At 33.6% G+C, this 22303-nt stretch overlaps 1 protein-coding gene across 50 annotated transcripts in view; it reads left to right on the forward strand.

The window, feature by feature from the left end:
- Window positions 1-22303, forward strand: part of ADGRL3 (adhesion G protein-coupled receptor L3) — an 873550-nt gene that overhangs the window by 369029 nt on the left and 482218 nt on the right. For all 50 annotated transcript variants that reach the window (XM_050789802.1, XM_050789801.1, XM_050789811.1 and 47 more), the window contains one exon: window positions 14080-14293. In XM_050789802.1, the coding sequence (XP_050645759.1) occupies window positions 14080-14293 (214 nt within the window). The remainder of the gene's footprint in view (window positions 1-14079; window positions 14294-22303) is intronic.

The following is a 22303-nucleotide window of genomic DNA, read 5'->3' on the forward strand; positions in this document are numbered from 1 at the left end:
TTGAAAGTGCAAATATTATCCCAGTGGGTTTAGAGTTCCTCTATGGAAACTGATCAAGGGACCCCAAGTACCAAAGAAACTTTAACTTTTAACAAGTACTTTGTGTGCAGTTATTCTTCCCTGAGTCATTTTGTGCTTCAGTGAAAACCACAATTCACTCAGCTTCTCATGGTCTTCTATTGTGTTCTGTGTACCAGTTTGTAGCATAGTCTGTTACTAGACTTACTGAAAACTCTTAGTGTACCCAGATATCGTAACATGAGGAAAGAAACACAATATTAAATGCATATAAATTTAAAAGTAATTTATGAGATAGTATGAATTATATAAGTGACTACAGATAAAGCTACTTTTAAATATAAATTTTAACAAATACATTTCCCAATCCTTAGAAATTTTAAAACATGGCCTCTGTGACTGGTGGGATTTATTGCAATGTGGTATCTCAAAATACTATAAATTAAATAATACAGCAGTGAGTTGTGATTAATTAAATTTTCACTTAGTTATGTCACAATTTTTTGACCCATAAATAGTAGTGTGTTAATTTGTGTCATGTAAAATTAAGCACTTTGGAGATTTATAATTATTTCAAATGTAAAAGTTCCATGATGTCTTTTCAAGGCTCCATCCTGGGATCTGACCTCATCTATGAGACCACCCAAAATAAAGAACTGCTTTCAGCATTTTGCGTTCCCAAGGATCTTTATGTAAATGATCATCTTTTGCCAAAAATTCAGATTTCTTACATGCCAAACTCTTAGGGCACTTGTAAAATAAGATTTATGGGTCATCTGAGCCAAATCTTAGGACCTACATAACAGTTATTTATTAGCACAGAAAGCTAGGGATGTAAAAGCATTTATTCAATAAAAATTCAACACCAACAGTGTGCTAAGCATAGTGTAAGGTATTGCTATCCAGCAGGATATTCTGTCACATTTGAAAGAATAACCCCATTAAGTATAATGTGTATGTTGCTTATATTGGCCCTAATATTATATAATTTTGAATATTGTGGAAAGTTTCATATTTTTCCAAACTTTTTTCCAAATCAGAATTATGAAGTCGTCAAATTGGATTTGTGTTATCATCATTATAGTACACAGATTTTAAATACATCTGCATTCTTCTTAGCCATGGCTCCCTATAGAGAAAAAAAAATATTTTCATTTTCCATATTTCAAATGCCTAAACATATTTCATAAATGCTAAATAGACATTTAATGCACATTGAATGAGTGAATGATTGTGGGAACATATATCTAATTTCTAATTCTTCCCCCTCTCTATTATTCCCTTCAGGTAATCCCGCTATATTCCTAATGTGATGTAACAGTTTTTTTCTAAATTGATACTCAGGTAATATTAAATTATTTTTTAGCGAAATAGAAATCCATTAATTCATGTTTGCCATCAATTTGTCAACTAGAATATCTTCTTTGGTGTGTCTTTGGAGCATCTTTGGACAAGAAGGCTATTCAATTAAAACTGATAAATATAAAGAATGAAAGGAAAAATACTTCTTATGGACCTACGTTCAACAAATAAGGCTACTAAATTGTTTTCAGTGCTGCAGGCTTGGACATATGTAACAATCAGAGAAAGCATAGTGACTGTGAAATACTGGATATTATTCACATTTTCTTATGGAATGGCATTTGACTTTAACAATCGTTAACCTCTCTTTCTTGAAACCTCAAGTGGCAGAAAGGCAATACAAAACTTTGACCATGTAAATGTACAGACAATAAAAATGAAAAATGTTGAAAAATATATTCATAGTTTATTTTTAAAATTGTTTGATTAAAGAGAAATATTTTCATTCTCAAACCAAAAGGCCTTTGTTACTCAACCTGTTTTATAACTAGGGAATTTACACCTATCCAGTCACCGTGAAAGTCTGCTTCAACTCAAACTAAGAGAAAGAGTGCAACTCCATCAGACCTAAAGTAAACCATCAGCATTACTAGAAAGATAATTAAAAATGCACATTTTTCATAAAGCAGCCATACGTGTATCTGTGTATATTTGTGTGTGTGTGTGTTTTTTAACATCTTGCATATATTGAGAAATCTAGCATAAACAAATAGAATAATTGCAATAAGGTACAGGTGGATGTAACTATCATTCATAAAAATTTATCAGTTTATCACTTTAGAACCTTACCAATTAAGTAGAAATGTTAATTTCAAAACCTTACCAATTAAGTAGAAATGTTAATTTCAAAACAAAATGCCTTGTGAACTTACAGTCTAAATACAGTGAGCAGGGTAATTGAAAAAATATTTTACTACAAATATTAAGGGTAGACTCTTATTTAGAGGGTAGAAAAATATCAACAATAATCAGCGTCAAACAAGAATCTTGGAGATACTAGAGCACAACCAAGTTGTTAGTAAATATGAAAATAGATGATCAGAATGATATAATTAACGTTAAACTCAATGAACCAATATGGTTTGACAGGAAGATGGGTTGACATACAAAATAATTTTGAATTAATGTATTTCTAATGATGGATGCATTTCTTGAAGTTGGGGTACATTTCTAGGCATTGAGAGGATTCTTTCATTAAAAACAACTTTCACTTTGTAATCCAAAAATGATAATTTTAGGATTTATTGTTTTGCTCATGCAAATTTTTTAGAAATAGAAAATTTGGCTAATTTATATGAGAAAATTTTAGTATGTTATTTATTATTGATATTAGAAGGCTTATATATTATTTTTAATGTTTGCAAGCATCATTTTACAGCTGCTTTCTCAGGAATATTGTATTTTACACCACTTGAATTAAAGAACTAAATGTCTCTTTAAAAATGTCAGTTGATATTTTCTTAACCACCTGTATTTGAATATTCTTGCAGCGTGATTTGGTTTGATTGAAGTGGAAAAAGGAATGCAGTTTATCCCCTCATTTATCCTTTTTTGGTTTGAATCACAGAAAGCCATTTGTGAATTTAATCATCCTTTCTACTTTCTCCTACAATAAGTTATTGATTCAAGTAAATGTCTGTTTTTAATAATTTGCTTTCAGCTTCCTCTAATAAGAGTTTTAGCAAGACTTAAAGAAATAATTTATTTTGAATAATATAGAGAGCAGATGCTTTATGAGATTTTAAACTTGTGTTCTAGTAATTTGAAAAGTATTCTTGTTTAAAATCATTTTGTATACTCCCACTTTTTTGAGAGAGCCAGAGATAGATACAGAGACAGGTTAACCTATGGATAAAACTGGTATGTTGTCTCATGGTATCATATTTTGTTGTGTTTTTCCATCATAGTTCTTGTGGACTTTTTGGGGTTATTTAAATCTTGTGTATTTATTCACTTTTAATGTTTATCTCCTGCCCCCATCTACTTTGTACATTTCATAAACTGATGAAACAATGTTTTATTGACCACTGAAAAGTCACCACCTCGAACGGTGCTCAATTTTTATTTGTTGGACAAATAAATGAAGTTAATCACTGAGGTGAAGGGTTGATATTGATCAGTCAGGAATGTCAGAATATGTATTTCTCAACCACCATTTTGAAAATTAATTTTTCTTTAACAACTTATGTTTAATTATACATTTAATGAATTGAGGAAACGTGTAGAAATCCAGAACTTTTATTTTAATCTAGTCTAGAAACTCGCTGTGTGGCCCTGAAAAATGTATTTTATTAAGACTTTCTATTAATTTTTTTGTAGATGGGAATATGTGTTTTATTAATCCCAATGGTGTATTCTGTGGTTGAGCTGAACAAATATAATAGAGTGCTTTACGTGTCCTGTGTCATTTCATGACAGTTTTTCAACATATAATCCTTGGTAAAGCCTTTTCACCTGTTTCCTGTGATTTCTTTATGTGGTTTTTGAGTCAATTCACACAGCTTTAGAAAGCTAAGTGTGTGAGCTGGTTTTTGGCCTTTCAGAATATTATTTTTGTTGCTATTCCTATTAGACCATAAAAATTGTTCATTCAGAATATTTCTGATGGCTTTGCTGAAAAGCTTGGGAGAGTTGAGAGTTTCTTCCTAAACGAGCTACATATTTCGTTTTCACTCAAAAGGTCTTCACTAGTGTCCAGAATTATCCGGCATATGATATGGGGCTTTCTTTGGTTTTGAGGGTATATTTTGCGTAGAATTGATGGTTTCATTTTGGCTAATCTATCACAATCTGATTATTTTTTGTGCTTTTTGTGCTTTGGAAAGAAAACTGTCAGAATATATGAAAAAGCAACTGGCTACTCTTCCTGTCCCACATTTCTAGCATTTGGCAATGATCTGGGCTTTCATAGGTTTAGAGACTTGGTTGGTTAATGCATTCCTCATTTACCGATATGACAAGCAGAGATTCACTGTCTTTAGAGTGGGAATTTACATTTAGCGTCTAGTGTGCAGTCAACTTCTTAATAAAAATATGCTTGTGTGGAAACATTGTTAATGAAAGTTTCTCTGGAAATAAAATAAAGAATAAGCATTTGATTTTTGTAAGCGGCATAGTCAATTTGCAGACTTATTCCGAGCAAATATAATGCAATGGAATACATGTCAAATTCTAGTTGCTACAAACATGCAATCCGAAACTTTAGTTAGAAAACATAACAATGTGAAAATACAAATTTGGTCAGACTGTTTACAGTTAGGTGTATTGTTCTAATCTCAGGTGGATTACGTAGACGGCAATAGTCCAATTCTGAATGGGTGAGTAAAGGGGAATATTTTCCATTCCAAAGCCATTGTAAAGCTTGTGGATAACGGATTTATAGACATTGTTGTACATGTTTTTCAATGTTGAAGATATTACCAAAGAAGTTATTACAAGGTCTCTATTGTGGAAGATTTATGCTTCAGAATTAGAAAAGCCTTAGTATTACTTTCCCTAGGGATAAAACAAAACAAAACAAAAATTATATGCCACTGAAAGCTCTTTGTCCTTTCCAGTGAATAATTTTGTGTGTGTGTGTGTGTGTGTGAGAGAGAGAGAGGGAATGTGTGTGTGTGTGTGTGTGTGTGTGTGTGTGTGTATGTGTTAGGGAAGTGGGGAGAGATGAGGGAGGGAAGGGAAGAATGTGAATAGATTATGCATTTCTTGATAGCATGTATAATGCAGTGAGGCATTTATTTGTTGCTTAATAACCCCTTTCCTTGAAAATTAAATTTTTGTATAGTTTTAACTGTTATCTCTGTTTATTCAAAATGTTTTTTTATTCTTCACTAAATTTCCTGTGGTTTCTTCTGTTAAAATCTGCATGATTACAAATTTTCTTGGCTCCACCATAAGAATAACATAAACTTTGTAATTGTTGGTTTGCAATAAAGAAGAATGATGTTTATATACTGCTATGAAAGTATGTTGAGGCCAGGTGAGGTGGCTTGCCCCTGTAATCTTAGCCCTTTTGGAGGCAGAGGTGGGAAAATTGCTTCAGGCCAGGATTTCGAGACCAGCCTGGGCAACATAGTGAGATACCGTCTCTACAAAAAATAAAACAAACAAAAAAAATTAGCCAGGCATGGTGGTGCATGCCTGTAGTTCCGGCTACTAAGGAGGCTGAAGTGGGAGGATCACTTGAGACCAGGAGTTCTAGGTTGTAGTGACATATGATCATGCCACTGTGCTCCAGCCTGGGTGACAGAGTGGGAGCTTGTCTCTTAAAAAAAAAAAAAAAAAGTGTAGTGACCAAATTTGACAGTGAATATCACATTTTAAAATTGAAGTAATATTTTCTATTTTACTACAGTAGATTTTTATACCAAGATTCATACTAAATTTTATAGTATAATATTAGAGTTAGGAAATAATTCTTAAAATTATATTATGTGTTGTGCTGTTAAGAAAAAAAGTTCCTGCCAGGCACAATAAATGGAATAGAATGTTTAACTTATATTTCATATTCAGGAATTAGATTTCACTTCACTAATGAAATGGGAATCCATAAAGATTATACCACTGATTATTAGTGCGATATTCTTGTATCACCTTACATATTTCCTAAAAGAAGTTCCCTTTCCTCTTTTCTCTGTGTGTGACACCCAAGGAGAGTTATTGCATTTTGTCTCTATGATTTTCTAGTTCATGCCTTCTATTCTTCTTATCTTTGTCTAAGCCACAGTTTGGTAAATGGGGATGATAATTTTTCTAAACTGTTATCATTGGGAATTTGAAATAAAGTGATACTTTTAAGGCACCAGTGCATGAAAAACACTTGATAAATGTTACCGATTATCATTGTCATATTGCCCTGAATAGCTCATTCCAGTATCTTCCTCATTAATACCCACACTCTCTTTCCTTCAACCCTAATCTGTTTAAATAATCTATTGTCTAATAATTTTTAAGATTAATTTGATAAATCTTTTTATTATGTAATTGTATTATGTCATAATCTTCTATCGCTTTAACTAATTTGAACTATATTCTGTGTCTAACTTTAAGACTTTCTCTGATTTTACCACTGTTCGGTTCTGTTCCTACCTCCCTTATAAATACACCTTTCTTTGCTCACAATTTTTGCCTGAAGTATTTTGCTATTCCCCTCTCCGATATCCACACATATTGTTTCATCTTTAAAGGCCAACTCAAATCTTCTTCCTTCAAGAAATCTTTTTTAAGCACACTAACACATGTTTATTTGATTTCTCTGAAATTCTTACTTTTTATCTGTTCCACATCATTCTGCTATATAATGTTTTAAGCTTTGCATAGGCATGTATTCATTCTTTCTCCAGCTACAAGCTTCTAGAGTCCCATGGAGAACAGAAAGATTCATAGTATCCATGTTCTGGGTCATCAACCTATCTCTTCTCTCCTGCTCTGAATTTTCCCCCTTCTGGTCTTGTTAATCATGAGTAACATCCCTTGCCTTTGGGAGTTTGCTACACATATGTGAAGTTTTATCATTTCCTTTACTTCACATGTTAACTCTGAAGCTTCTGCTAGACTCTTGGAACTCCATCCCACATAGGACCACTCCTAGGCCTGAGATAATACCTAATGTGAAGAGAGACTTTAGATGACACCCATATCTTATGTGTAATAACTCCCAGCATCCACGTTGTAAGGGATCAATATGCATTTAGAATTAAATTGGAATATTTTAAGAAATTTCTTTTGAACTAAATAATTCTTTTCAGTGGATTCTTGTTTATCTTGAAATTACAGTTCTTACTCTTAAGAACATGTTGAACAGCTGGTTTGGAATTTTTGACATTTAGAAGATTGGGAAAATTGTGATATGTGAAATTTGATAAAGTTTTAGAAATGTTATTCCTCATGAATTGGAAGACAATGTGGAAAGTGATTTTTATTAAATGTTGAAATGCTATAGTAAGTAGATATGGAATGCATGTATTCAAACACTTGCTGCTTTTTTAGGCAGTCTTCACATAGACAATTTCATTTGAAGGTCACAGCTTTGTGTAAGTGCCCTCAAAAAGGATGAGGTTCATGATGAAGCTCCACAAGTCAAAAGAATAGCTGCTTAATTGTTTTATGATGTAACACTCATTAGAACTTTTTTTCTATAAGTTCAGAAACTTTATATTAAAACATCTGAATTTCATGCTTTTGACCTCAGAACATAATTGTCTTCGGTTATTCTTTCAGGGTGTCAGTTTTAATTGTCACTTTGTTACACTTAGTTAAATGCTAAAATGCCATTTAAATTATATGTATTCTTTTTTGAAATAGAATTGTTAGAATTCAGTGTATTAGAAGCTTACTGATAGCATATGTACTTTTAAAGAGAGTAGATGATGGGTTATTTCTTTTGGTTACCAGTGTTGTTTTTGCTGCCAAGTGTTTTGGATTAGATTTTCAGAGCACATTTCTTAAAACTTAGATAAATGTGTTGGCATGTAAAATGACACAGAGAAAATACATGTATTTAAGAAAATTATGTCAAAGGCTCGGCTGAAACTTAAAATTGATAGTATTTACTTTTTGGCAGCATTTAAGTAATATGTTTTTCAAAGGCATGCCAATAAATAGAATCATGTCCACTTTCAAATATGTAAGTGTTCATATCTATAATTAAGAAACTCTTTTAGAATCATTAGCCTTGACTTACAAATAATTTAATTAACTTCTTCCTCAGAGGAATCAAATCTGTTTCATTTTTATTTTTTAATTTTCAAAAGAGCTCTTCTTTTTTCTTATGATCAGTGAGATACAGGGGGAAAAATCGTTTTTAGCACCTATTAGTAATTCAGCACTGTTTCCATAAAAATACTAATAGCCTAAATGCTGTTTAAGCAAATGGTTGGTAATACTAGACTATTTGTATGATCATTCATAATATTTTTCTTTCATTGATTTGGTAATTTTTCAATATCTATCTAACAGTTTCAGTGTCAATTCTTTAAACATTCCCTCAGGCTTGGTTCTGCACTGTATTGTATAGCCAAAAACTCTGTGGCTTAAAACAATAAACATTTATTATCTTCCACAGTTTCTGTATGTTAGGAGTCCAGGAGTAGTTTAACTAATTGGGTATAGCCCGGGTGTCTCGTGGGGTTGCATTTGCCTGAAGGAAGGCTTTCTGGTGGATGGAAGATCAGCCTCCAAGGTGCCTCTCTCATGTGCCTCCCAGGTTTATCCTGGGGGCCTCAGTTCTTTGCTCCCTGGACCTCTCCATAGGACTGCTTGAGTGCTCTCAAGATACGATAGTTGGCTTTGCACAAAACAAGGGACCCAAGGGAGACTGAAGTGGCAGTGTGTTTTTAATGAACTACTCTCTGAAATCATATACTCATTTATACAACACTAAGTCCTTTAGAAGCGATTCACTCAGTACATCCACATTCAAAAGGAAAGGGAAGAATACTGGAAGAGTATCAAAGAACTGTGAACACATTTTAAAACTGCCACATGTATTGATGGCTGTTGTGAAAGTTTGGTTCTTGTCTTCTTAGTTTAAAGAATTTAAATAAGAGACACACAGCAATGGAGATGCAGCATGGAGCAATTTATGGCAAAGAAGAAAGAATATTTTGAAAGTTAGGTGCAGAATAGACAGTACACCCTGAGAGATGATTCAGAGGTGCAGAATAGACAGTACACCCTGAGAGATGATTCAGAGAGGGCTGCTCATAAGGATAAGACAGCCAGTGTTACTGGGAAAACTCCCTTTATGGGAGTCATCTTACATGATTATTCATGAGAGGGTGGGAAGAGGTGTTACTAGTAAGCATGTTCTGAGTGGTCCTCTGGGTGCACATGTGCAGTAGCTGTACATGCTTGTTCATACATCACATGTCTCATTAGCATCTTAAATCTCCGTCCAGGGGTGTGTTTTTCACTATTATAACCAGCAAAGAGTAAGTTTGAGGACAGGTAAAATCAAAATGTGCATGTCCTCCATGGGACAATTCCCTCCTAGAGATAGCTCTTCTTGAATGAGCTTGACTGCAATGTGAGTACTGAAAGGATTGCTCTTAAAGGGCCACAGTTGCTGCATCTCCAGGACATGGTCACTTCCTTGATTACCTATCCTGACTCACTTTGACCTCCTTAAATATCTGCACTCCCTCTCTAGGTTAGCTCATCTACTGCATGGAAAAAAAAAAAAAAAAGACAGATTTGACTAGGACATTGAAGACTTGGCTCAGGGAGAGACAGAAAAATGCTTGATTCATCTATCATGTAATTATTTACGTTCCCTTCCGCCAGTGTAGTGGCAGGTGATTTAGTCCATACAGTCAAAATCTTCCTTGAACATGTATGAAATGCCCTTCTCTATATTTCTCCCATGAATAAGGAGCACCTTCTTCAAGTCGTCAGTGACCACTGATGTTTCGACTTCTTTGTTCATCCCTTTTCTCTTACTCTATAGATACTCACTTAGCTACTTTATATATTAACATGGTTTTAGCCTATATTCTAGTCCTGAATTCTAGACTCATGCATCCAACTGATTATTAACCATTTGCAGGTATCTTAACACCGTAAATTTAATGCATTTCAACTGAATTAATTATATTTGTTATAACCTCAGCCAATTAATTGGCTACTTGCCTCTTAGACTGTGTTTAGTCTTTTACTTATTGATATGTTTTGTACCATAATTGCATGTCTGAAGTAATAATCCCTTCTTTGAAAGCCCCCTGTTTATAACCTAGGATTACCTTGGCAAGTCTCTGACCCCAGTCCTTGGAGACCAAGAGGAATCACCTGACTCTTAATTGGTCGCCTACTTCTAGCCTCCTCACTTCCCATTCCTAGTCTGGTATCTTTAGTTATCACACACAAGTTCATCAAGGACTTATAGCATATTGAGTCAAAAAGCAGCAAATAGGTTTATCAGTAAGGGAGAGAGCCCAAGGAGAAGGAAACAGAACAACAAGAGGTTTCAGTAATGAAGTGGCTAAAATCTCAGAAAATAAGTAAAAAATCAGATTAATGTCTGTGGAAAACAAGTGAGCAAGAATAGGGAGCTATTTCCATGATCAAAAGAACTTTTCACTAGCTGTATGTTTGATATGAAATTTGGAAACTTTCTGAGGTTCTGGCATCTTTATCAGAGAAGTGTAATTAGTTCATGTCCCTTTAGTCAGTCCTGTGGTCAGTGAGTAGTTCCAAAGTGTGGCATCCTACTGGAGGGTTTCCAGATTTCACATCTAAACCTTTTCCAATTTATTCAGCAGATATTTATTACACACCTAATAGATGACACTGTAATCTTTGATATAACAGATTACCTCATGGAATAAAAATGGGAAGGAGCATAAGAAGGTATGTATATGCCTTCTTTGCTCCAAATTATTACGTTATGAGCCAGTCCACAATGCCCAATGCAATGTTAACTTGGCACAACATGCAGTAGACTATTTGACTGATTACTCTGCATTTGAATTGTTGGCGTTTTCCATGTTTCAGTGTTTTCCTCTTCTAACCACGTCTTTCTATTAGTAGCATGATAACTGAATGGCAGAAACCTTTTCTTAACAAAAATCATTTTTTTTTCCTTTGGAGTTTGGTTGTTATTAAAACAGTAAAATAATTAAAAGTAATTTAAATAGCTAATTAGATAATCTTATAGAGTAGTTTCCAGCAATACATTCCCATTAACAAATTCCTTTAAACAAAGCACGCATCGTTTATGGAGTGCAGTTTGTCACTGGGTTACTGATGATATAAATGCAATTATACACTTAGTGGAAGAAAGCATACACAAATAAACTCTGGTTCTCCATAAAAATTGCCATATCCATAACTGTTGAATCATTCTTACAAGTCCAAAAGATACATGGAAAATTCGGGCCTCGACATTTTAATTGACTTTGCAACTGTCTAGTGTCTGGTACTAAATCATATTTTTGACAATGAAGATCCAAATTAAAGTTATGCCATTGTTTTGACAAAACTGACCCATGAGTTTATAAACCAAATTCTCCACTTAGTGAAACAGATGCTTTTTGCTAATTTGTTGTTTTATTGTTACATTAACCTTTTTTTTTTGTTTATAAAAAAACAATTGACTAGTTTTGTCAACATACTATAGCTAGATAATGAATTCAATGTTTGGAAGCAGTTTCAATGTGAATTTTTATAAAATGTTTTTAAAAGTTAAGAAACAATTTGTCTCTTAATAAATGTGTAAAAATTTACTCTAAAACATTCTGAGAATTCTGATATTAAGGACTTTTGTGAAAACAAAAACAAAAACACCTCTATGTTCCATTTAAATTCACCAAAGTCCTTTTTTTAATTCAATGATTCTATTATATAAGACTTTAAATACACTATTGAAAATGTCTGTATCCATGAAAATAGAATCTCAGTATTGAAAATGACTTCAGATTTAAATAAGCATCCAATTTCTGAGTGACAAAGAAATTTATTTTAAGGACAATAGAAATGCACGTATCAGAAATTTAGTGTCTATTGTGAGAGTACCTTGCCAAGTGTTGACACAACAACAAACTTTAAAAATAACATTACAGCCAACGTTTAATTGTGTTAACGCTCTTCAGTCAATGCTGTGGATATGCTAGATTCTTCTATGGGTGTGTATGTGTGTGCACACGAGAGAGAGAGAGAGAGAGAGAGAGACAAATAAAATGTTGAACACCAACCAGAATGGAATTAACTGTGCAGTGCAGCTTAAAGAACTTCAGGTGACCTGTTAACCTGTTAAGACGTTTTGCCTAGGGTCTATGGTACGGTCATACTTTTTCAAAAATATCATACAAATGAGATGAAAACCCATATCACTCTCAACTCTTAAATTATGGGTATATTTCACAAACCAAATCAATATTTTCTCTAAACTTTAAGTGAAAATATTTATAGTTATATGTTTTTCTTTGCCCCTCCATTTTTCACCTCCCTGCCTCTCTCCTCCCTTCTTTTCACATTTCATGCTTCGTAAAAAAGCCACAAGAAGACAAGCACGTATTTATTTAAATACATGTCTTTTGTGCATGTGCACATTAGTGATTTAATCAACTATAAATGCAAATTTAAGCTATCACATGTTTCTCTATAACTGATTCTCTTAATGTGGAAATCAACTTATTTGACAGTTAGTAAACACTTCATTTAAAATTTTAATTACATACTTATTAAAGAAGATTTGTTGAGTTATCATTACTTAACATTTGACTCTTTCCCAATAATGCAGTGATTATGTTCACAATCTTGGAGAGGGAAACTGTTAAACTTGACAGGAAAAGGCAGACATTTTTCTGTATAAAACTTAAATATAGATGTCCAGCAAACATCTAAAATTAAACATCAAGCTAGAAAAAGTGTATTTCTCATAAATGTAAAGGACAAATGTTTATTTTTCTTTTACAAAAAAACTTTTATAACAGCAAACTTTACATAAATGTAAGCAACCATTCACGAATAAAAGCAATATGAAAGGTCAATAAACATATGAAAATATATTCCACAGTACAAGTAAAGTAGTACAAGTTAAAGATATTATACCATTCTTTATCAAATTGACAAAACTTAAAGGAATTGATAATATTTAGTTTTGAAAAAGAAAGTATTGTTGGTAGAAAGTATACATTTTCAAGTTTATTTGAACTCTATTGATATTTGCCAAATTTGAAATGTATTGCCCTCTTGATCCATCGATCTCATTTTTTAGAAATATACCATAAAATGTATTTGGATAATTAGGTTTTCTCAAATATATTACTGCCAAGGTGCACAGATAGGTTTAGGCTTCCTTGCAGTATTATGACACAAAAACACCAAGACTTTTCCAAGTGTCCATTAACATAGGACCAATTAAATAATTTATATTTTTATGAGATGTAGCCATTAAAAACGAAGGAAACAATATCCAGATATGGAAAGATTTCCATCATATATCATTATATTTATAAATAAAATAATACAAAATATCAAACAATGTGTATAGTGTGATACTACCTGAGTAAAATTACCAGAGTAAAATGAAATGAGGAGTGGGAGAACACACACATGTCTGTTTCTGTGAAGAAAATTATAATTTGGAGGTCTCCACATGGGTAACTAGTTACCTGTTGACTTTAGGGGAAGAGTATGGGGAGGAGCTAAAGGAAAATATAACTTTTCCTCCAAACGAATCTCCATTTTCTTAAATAAATAGCATGCATTAGTTCTACAGTGAAGTCATGAAGTATTGCCTCAAACAATGCAAGTATGTTGTAAAATTGAAATAGATTAAGTATATTTAAAGTCAGCGATAGTGCAATTTTTCAATGATGATTTTGTTATTAAAAAGAGAGAAGAAAGGAACACTTGCAAGGTTTATCTGAATATCTGACTGTATAAACTGGATGATATCTCTATCTAGTTTTAATCGGACACACCAGGCCAAGAGTTTAATACAAAATCGACAATACCTTTTTCCATTTATAAGAAAAACAAATATGATAAAGATTTTAAGAACTGTTTTTGTTAAAATAGAATAAAAATAGTTATAAAGTTACTGAATAGAAAAATATTCTAGTTTAATTAAGATTATGAATCTTAACTGCTTTGTATCTTGGTATTGATTTACCCCAAACACTGGAAAAGCAAACACATGTAATCTTCCTTTGTATGTGGTAAGAATGGCATCTCTTTTCTTCTTCCTCCTTTTGGCAGCTTTCAGCCGTGCCCCAATTCCGATGGCTGTGGTCCGCAGAGAGCTATCCTGTGAGAGCTATCCTATAGAGCTCCGCTGTCCAGGAACAGACGTCATCATGATAGAAAGTGCGAACTATGGCAGGACTGATGACAAAATTTGTGACTCTGACCCTGCTCAGATGGAGAATATCCGATGTTATCTGCCAGATGCCTATAAGATTATGTCTCAAAGGTATGATACTTCTAATATTCTTTTCTTTGTGCATAATATAAACCTTCAACATGCATCTGTGTTACATATTGAACATAAGAACATAAACAGTGTTATGTGTTTTAGGGTATTCTGAAATAGTTTTCCATATCTGACTATTCCCTATATCACCAAAATGCTAATTGCAAACAGCATTTGGAAAGTATTACAATTTACTGGATTATCTATTACATTTCACGGTCTGCAAGACATTGCGTGCTGTTATTTTGATAGTGTTCTCTAGAACTGAGTTCATTACATGAGAGAATAAATGTATTTTTCACAATTTGCAGAAATAGGATTTTCTCCAAATATGGCAGAAAAATTATTTTACTGCTAACAATAACTTTCTAACAATGTAGGGAAAAAAAGAAGAAGTAAAATTAATAGGTAATTTTATAATCATTAATCAAAATATAGTAAGAGTATTGATTAAGGATTAGTTGGCCATGGAAAATAATTTTAAAAGTATTCTTTTGCTATTCAGCATATGAAATTAATTTAAATATTTGAGCAATCTAAATATGGCCATATTAACATAACATAAATATATAATATCAGTGGGTAAGAAAAATATTTTTGATTCTAAAAAGACTGGTCAATAGGAATGCATATTATATAAGGCTTATATTAAAATTTCTTGATAAGTTAGCTATATATTATATATCTCTTAGATATTTGTTCACTATTACCATGCTTTCTTGGAAATCAGGGATAAAGTCATTCATTTACTATAAGTCTACAGCTATTCAGTTATTTCTTTTCCTTCTCTTATTTAATGACTTTCTAAAATATAGGGAAAACTATATTTTAGATAAAACTAAACAAATTGAAGTCTAAAGACAAAAACAGTAGATTTCAATGTTTCTCTCTCTTGTACTTAAGAAAGCCTTCGTTATTTTTCACCTTTTGTCTTCTTCATATTCAAAATTCTGGCAAGTATTTTTGTGTGTAATTAATACATTCATAGTCGATATCTTATTTTTATAAATTACTGTTGTATAAACTATTAATACAAGTTATAATATGTCAAGTTTTTGATGATCAAGGCATCTGAAGTGTACTTGAAGGATAATGAAATCTGGGCAAATCTGAGGGCTTTTAGTTGTCTATTACTAAAATGACGGCTCATGCTAAGGTGAGCATTAATAAGAAATAAGATATTAAAATTAGAGATTTCATTTGATAAAAGTTTGGTTGCATCTTGTTGTTCTTGTGTGCCTCTATCATTGTTACATGTTTGATATACGTATCTCCAACTATATTAAATGCTATGCCTGAAAGACTTCTAATTATTTCATTGTCTGTAGGTATTTTAATGGCATTTCAGGAGTGGTTTTCTATGAGTACTATTCAGTGGGCACTAGGACTAAATTGTTATGTTTATTTGTTTTAGTTAATCAAACATAAGATTCTGTAGAATTCATTTGGAATGTGAGTTGAGAAGGAAATTCTGCCTTTCTCTGATTCATTTGTCACTTAAAATGTAATAGAAGCATTAGCTCTTTCATCTCTGTATGATTTTCACTGAAATTGTTTTAATCCTTTCATTGATATCATTAACGGCTCCAAAAATAAGCCTTTAATCTTATAATTATTTCAGAAAAGTAGTTATAACGGATTCTTTAGAGCCATTGAACTATATGGGATGCGTACACTAAGTGACAAATCTGTAGAGTAAAAATACTTTAAGCACCATTAGTAAATCATTTGTGTAAGCCCTCCTGGTGGTTTCACAAATATGAGTTGTCAGTTAGCTGAAATAACTGTGGTTAATTCTCCATGGAAGCAAGTTTCTCACTTGCCTTTTAACTATTAAATGTACTACATTTAGACTTGTCCAAAGTAAACGTTTTTGACTCTCTGAGAAAAGAAATCAGGTTCTATTTTGTAAGCTCCCAAGAGACGCGATGGTCATGGTCATTTAAGCTGCTTTATAATGAACTTAGTTACACTATTATGCCAACCACAGCATGTTAAATAGTGCTAATAATTACTACTTATGATATGGACATCATACTAATGGTATAAACAGTTTAAATAGATTAAAGCATTTAAACTGAAATCATAATGGAAAACATGTTTTTTTTAAAAGGTATCTTAATTCTTTTCTTTTGCTTAAACTTCTAGAAAGAGACTGTATCAGAGTCTAAACATTTCTAAGCGTGTCTTATGAAGGATTATTACTCAGTATAAACAGCATTATTATCACTGTATTCGTGTATAACCTTGTTTAAAAAGCCCATAACTTGCTTCAGCTTGATGCAGTAGACAGATGCCCCAGGCAAGGAGCGACATGAAATGTCATTGAGGCAGATGTTTGAATACACATTGAACAAAGGCATAAATTAAACTGCATACTGACGTGTAAATTAAAGCTAGGTGTGAAAAATTTGGAAGTTGAATTGAAAGGCTGTAACTCTTGATTTCCATATTTTTCTTCAGTGGAGCTATATAATCTGATATATGCTCTAGAGAAGCCACTTTCTTCATTGCTTTCCAGATTTCATGTTCTCCAACCACGTGTGCTCTCATGCCATTCTGTCCACCACCCACCAATAGTCCATGCTTTACCTCTGTTTCATTATCTTACCAGATAACTTGTTAAAATATCACAACAGATTTATTTGTCCTTCTCAGGAACTTATACTTTTACTCAATTATTATCATCTACATCCCTCTTTAATCTCATCTAAACATTAACAAACCTATATTATCATACAGCTGCCTTGTCTAAAGCAAATTGTGGGCTTCTAGAAGGCAGACTGCCTGTTGATTTTACCTAAAACCAACTTTGTATATATAAATTAATAAATAAATATGCTCTCTAATTTTGTTATGCCACTTAAAAGCTTTCTTAACTCTATTATTTGAATAGTTTCTATTTCTTTTTGTTTTATTTTTATAAATTTTAGAGAGTTTTTAAAAAAATATTACACATAACTTTGGAAATCTAAATATGAAAATGACAGTTTAGCAACTGGATAACTAGAAATTTTACATTTGGCATTCAGCTTAGGTTTCATGTTATTCTTAACTATTAATGGAAATATTTCAGTTGTTAACCAGCACTTACTTGAAAGTTTACAACGTTCAGTTTACCATGACAGTTACTTTGGGGTTTGATGGATAAATAAGTTAGTTGTGTTTTCTCCCCATAAAACTGTGTATTTTTTGGCAGATGAGAAAACTCAACTATATCATTTGCTCAACATTTTACTTTTTATCTCATTTATATGTATTGAAGAGATTAAAGGAGGAAGGCTCTTTCTGCTAAATGATATAAGAGCGCATTTCACTGGAGAGGAAATCTTAGAGCTGCTTCTTGAAAGATGGCAGCATTAGTGGAACCAGAAGAGACCTAAGTGATACTAGCTATGTAAGTGGAAGAACACTATTAAAGAACACAAGGGCATAGCTTTTTTCTAGTAATATTTTGCTCATCCTCCGTTCACAAGTTTATTACTGTTCTGCTGTGGACTTTTTATTGATATATAATATATCTACAGAAAATTGCATATATCATACATGTACACCTCAATGAATTTTCACAAATCAAGCTCATCCATGTAACTATCACAGACAAGGCAGAAAATTAATGACGCCTTAGAAAGCTCTCCCTTGTGCTCTGCACCAGCCATATTCCTTCCTACAAGGATTGCCCTATCCTGATTTCGAAAACTCTAAATTAGTTTTGCTCACTTTGTAATTTTAGTAAAAGGTTTCATATATTATATACTGTTTGTCTGGCTCCTCTCATGTAATGATTTATTTTTAATGTAAATCTGTTGAAGCATTTGTATATCCTATATAGTTCACTCATTTCAATTGTACAATGATGTTTTTAGTGAACTTAGCAAGTGTTGCAACCATTGCAATAAATCAGTTTTGGAATATTTTTTGTCATCACAATAAGATTCTGCATGCCAATTACTGTTCATCCCAATCTCCTTCCTCATCCTGTGCAATGTCCAATCTACTTTCTGTCTATATGTTTATCCTCAATGTATTATTTTAAAGTGAAAAAATGAGTATTTAAAACCAAGTTAAATTTAATGGCCTTTTCAGTGGGGACAATATAGAAGAAATATTGGCAGTTATTTCTGGAGGTATGGAAATAGATATATTGCCTGCATTTTGAATACTCTTAGAATCAAACATCATGAATCTAGACATTTAAAAATTATTTCTTTTGAGTTTTCTATCAAGTACAGGTGTCAAATGTACAAAGTAAGCGTATTTTTTTTTTTTTCTGTTTAAAGGAGTGATCTAAGTTTTGTTTTAGACTCAGGGTGTTCACATATTACAGTCACATTAGGAACATGCAGAAAAGAGAGAGAGAGAGAGAGAAGGCCGGGTGCTGTGGCTCACACCTGTAATCACAGCCCTTTGGAAGGCCGAGGCAGGAGTATTGCTTGATTCCAGGAGTTCAAGACCAGCCTGGATGTACCGTCTCTACAAAAAATAAAAAGTCAGCTGGACCTGGTGGGGTGCACCTATGGTCCCAGCTGCTCGGGGGTGCTGAGGTGAGAGGATGCCTTGAGCCCAGAAGGTTAAGACTGCAGTGAGCTGTGATCACAACACTGCACTTAACCTGAGTGACAGAATGAAACTGCTTTAAAAAAAAAAAAAAATAGAGAAATAATTGTTTCCCATCTTTCTGAAAAATTAGTTTTCACTTTATATCAATAGCACTGAAGGTAATTTTATAGCTTACAAAAGATCTTGCGTTGTGCTGAAGTCATTCGGGGTGATGCTAAGAATTTTTTCAACAGTATGAGGAGGTGAAATGCCAGTGGCAGTTTTGGAGTGTACATAGCCTAGTAAGTGTTCTACAATAACTGCATTTATATACATGAGTTGTTCCATTCAAGTATTCTCTTTTACTTCTTTGACAGATCCATTATATTGTCTCGTATATCTCTTATAAACTATAACGGATCAGAAACAATTCCTCATGTTAGGAACTTTTCCATTGAATCCACATTCTATGTAATAAGAAGAAAGAACGACATAGAACCTGTAATATATAATACATTATTTAAAGATTACTGTCTGTGTGCATGTCTTTTTAAATATAGAAGAAAAGAAAGGAGAGAAGGAAGGTAACTTTTTCCAAGGCCCAAATGTAAAAAATATGGAGAAACAGGAAATTTCCTATATGGAAGGCATTTATTTATTTCTTCTTCTCTAATATTTAGCTTCTTTCAATTCTGGAAGTACATTTTGATAATGTCTGCTAAATTACTTTCAAGTATTTCTTGCTATTCATTAAATTTTGAAAGAAATTGTATGTTACCATATGCATTGTTCAAAATTAAAAATTTCATTTAATGATTCAAATATTTCATTCTAGCTTGTGGGGAAAGCTAGAGGGAATTGTGTTAGGTCTCCTTTGCCAACAGGAACTATTAACCCTTTATTGTAGTCATACTCAAAGCCTGGTTCATGGAAATTTGGAATCCCTTTTAAGGAGTCTACAAGGTCAAAACCAGATTTTTCTCTGGTTGTATGCTTTAATTACTTGCTTTTTCTTTTCTGTGTATCCATTACATGTTTTTCATGAGGTTACCACGAGGCTTACAAACACTATCTTATAACCCACTATTTAAAACTAATGACAACTTAACACTGATTGCGTAAAGAACCAAACTCACAAAAAGGAAACTAATAAAAACTCTACACTTTAACTTCATCCTCCCACTTTTTAACATTTTGTTGTTTCTCTTTGTGTCTTATTGTACTGTTTATGTCTTGAAAAGTTGCTCTAGTTATTATTTTTGATTGGTTCATCATTTTGTCCTTCTACTTAAGTCAAGAGAAGCTTATATATCATAATTACAGTGTTATACTAATCTGTGTTTTTCTGTGGGCTTACTGTTACCAGTGAGGTTTTTGTTTGTTTGTTTGTTTGTTTTGTTTTGTTTTGTTTTTTCCTTCAGGTGATTTCTTATTGCTTATTAACATCTTTTTTTCTTTCTGATTGAAGAACTCCCTTTAGCATTGCCTGTCTGGTTTTGATGAAATCACTCAGCTTTTGTTTGCCTGGGAAGACCTTTATTTCTCCTTCATGCTTAAAGGATATTTTCACTGGATATACTATCCTAGGGTAAAAGTTTTTTTCTTTCAGCCCTTTAAATATGTCATGCCACTCTCTCCTGGCCTGTAAGGTTCCCACTGAAAACTGCTGCCGGATGTATTGGAGCTTTATGTCATTTGGGTTTTTTTGTTTTGGTTTGGTTTGGTTTTTCCGCTCTGGCTGCTTTTAGGATCCCTTCTTTATCCTTGACCTTTGGAAGTTTGATTATTAAAAGCCTCAGAGTAGTCTTCTTTGAGTTATGTCTGCCTGCTGTTCTACACCTTCTTGTGTTTGAATGTTGGTATCTTTGTCTAGGTTTGGAAAGTTCTCTGATATTATCCCTATGAATCCCCCTTGCCTCTGTCTCTTTCTCTCCGTCCTCTTTAAAGACAGTAACTCTTAGATGTGTTCTTTTGAGGCTATTTTCTAGATCCCGTAGGCATACTTATTGTTTTTTATTCTTTTTTCTTTTGTCTCCTCTGATTGTGTATTTTCAAATAGCCTGCCTTCTATTTCACTAATTCTTTCTTCTGTTTGATCAATTCTGCTGTTAACAGACTTTGAAGTATTCTTCAGCATGTCAATTGCGTTTTCAAGTGTAGCATTTCTGCTTAATTCCTTTTAAGTATTTCAATTTGCTTATTAAATTTATCTGATATAACTCAGAATTCCTTCTCTTTGCTATTGTTGAATTTCTTTGTGTTTCCTCAAAATGGCCATTTTGAATTCTCTTTCTGAAAGGTCATATATCTCTGTTTCTCCAGGACTGGTCCCTGGTGCCTTATTTAGTTCATTTGATGAGGTCCTGTTTGCCTGAATGTTGTTGATACTTATAGGTGTTCTTCAGTGTTTGGTAATTAAAGAGATAGATATTTATTGTAGTCTTTACAGTCTGGGCTTGTTTGTGCCTGTCCTTCTTGAGAAGGCCTTCCAGGTATTTGAAGGGACTTGGGCCCCAAGCCCAATAATGTTGTGGTTTTTGTAGACTCATAGAGGTAATGCCTTGGTGGTCTTGGATAAGACCTGAAAGAATTATCTCACTTACCAGTCAGAGACTTGTTTTTTTTCCCTTACTCTCAAACATATTGAGTGTCACTCTATGTGATGAGCCAACTGGAACAGGATGTGTAATCATGCAAGTACCCCTGTGACCACCGTCACTGGGACTATGCTGGGTCAGACCTGAAGCCAGCATGGTACTGGGACTTGTTCAAGGCCTTTCCTTTAGTGTAGTGAGTTCCTCAGGCCCTGGGAGTGTCCAGAGATGCTGTCTGGGAGCCAAGTACTGGAGCCAAAAACCTTAGCAATTTGCCTGATGTTCTATTCTTCTGCGGCTAAGCTGGAACTCAAACCACAATTCAAAATCCTTCCCACTCTTCCCTCCTCTTACTATGGCTGAAGATCCTCTCTTGTGGCTCCCATCACTACTAGTCCACGGGGGTTCTCCAGCCTGTCACCAATGTTCACTTAAAACCCAAGGCATCTTCCTCAGCTTGTGGCGAATGTTGCCAGGCCTGGACTCACCCTTCAGGGAAGTGTATTCCCATTTGGCCCAGAGCAGGTCCAGAAATGCTGTCTAAGAGTCTAGGCCTGGACTCAGGGACTCCAAGGGCCTGATTGCTGCCCTACTCCACTGTGACTGAGCTGATAAGCTAGGGTGCAAGACAAAATCCCCTTTATTTTTCCCTCTGCTTTTCTTAAAAAGAAGAAGTATTTCACCATAGCCACCACAGCTGGGAATGTGATGGGTCTTTTCTGAAGCCAGCACATCTCAGAGCCCAAGGCCCACTGCACACCACCTGGGTATCAATGGTGGTTTTTCAGGGCCCAAGCATTCTTTAGTCATCAGGTGATAAGTCCTCCCAGGACTGGTCTCTTCACTTCAAGGCAGTGGTCCTTTTTGACCCAGGATG

This window comes from Macaca thibetana, chromosome 5 (assembly GCF_024542745.1).
Source record: "Macaca thibetana thibetana isolate TM-01 chromosome 5, ASM2454274v1, whole genome shotgun sequence".
Taxonomy (NCBI): Eukaryota; Metazoa; Chordata; class Mammalia; order Primates; family Cercopithecidae; genus Macaca; species Macaca thibetana.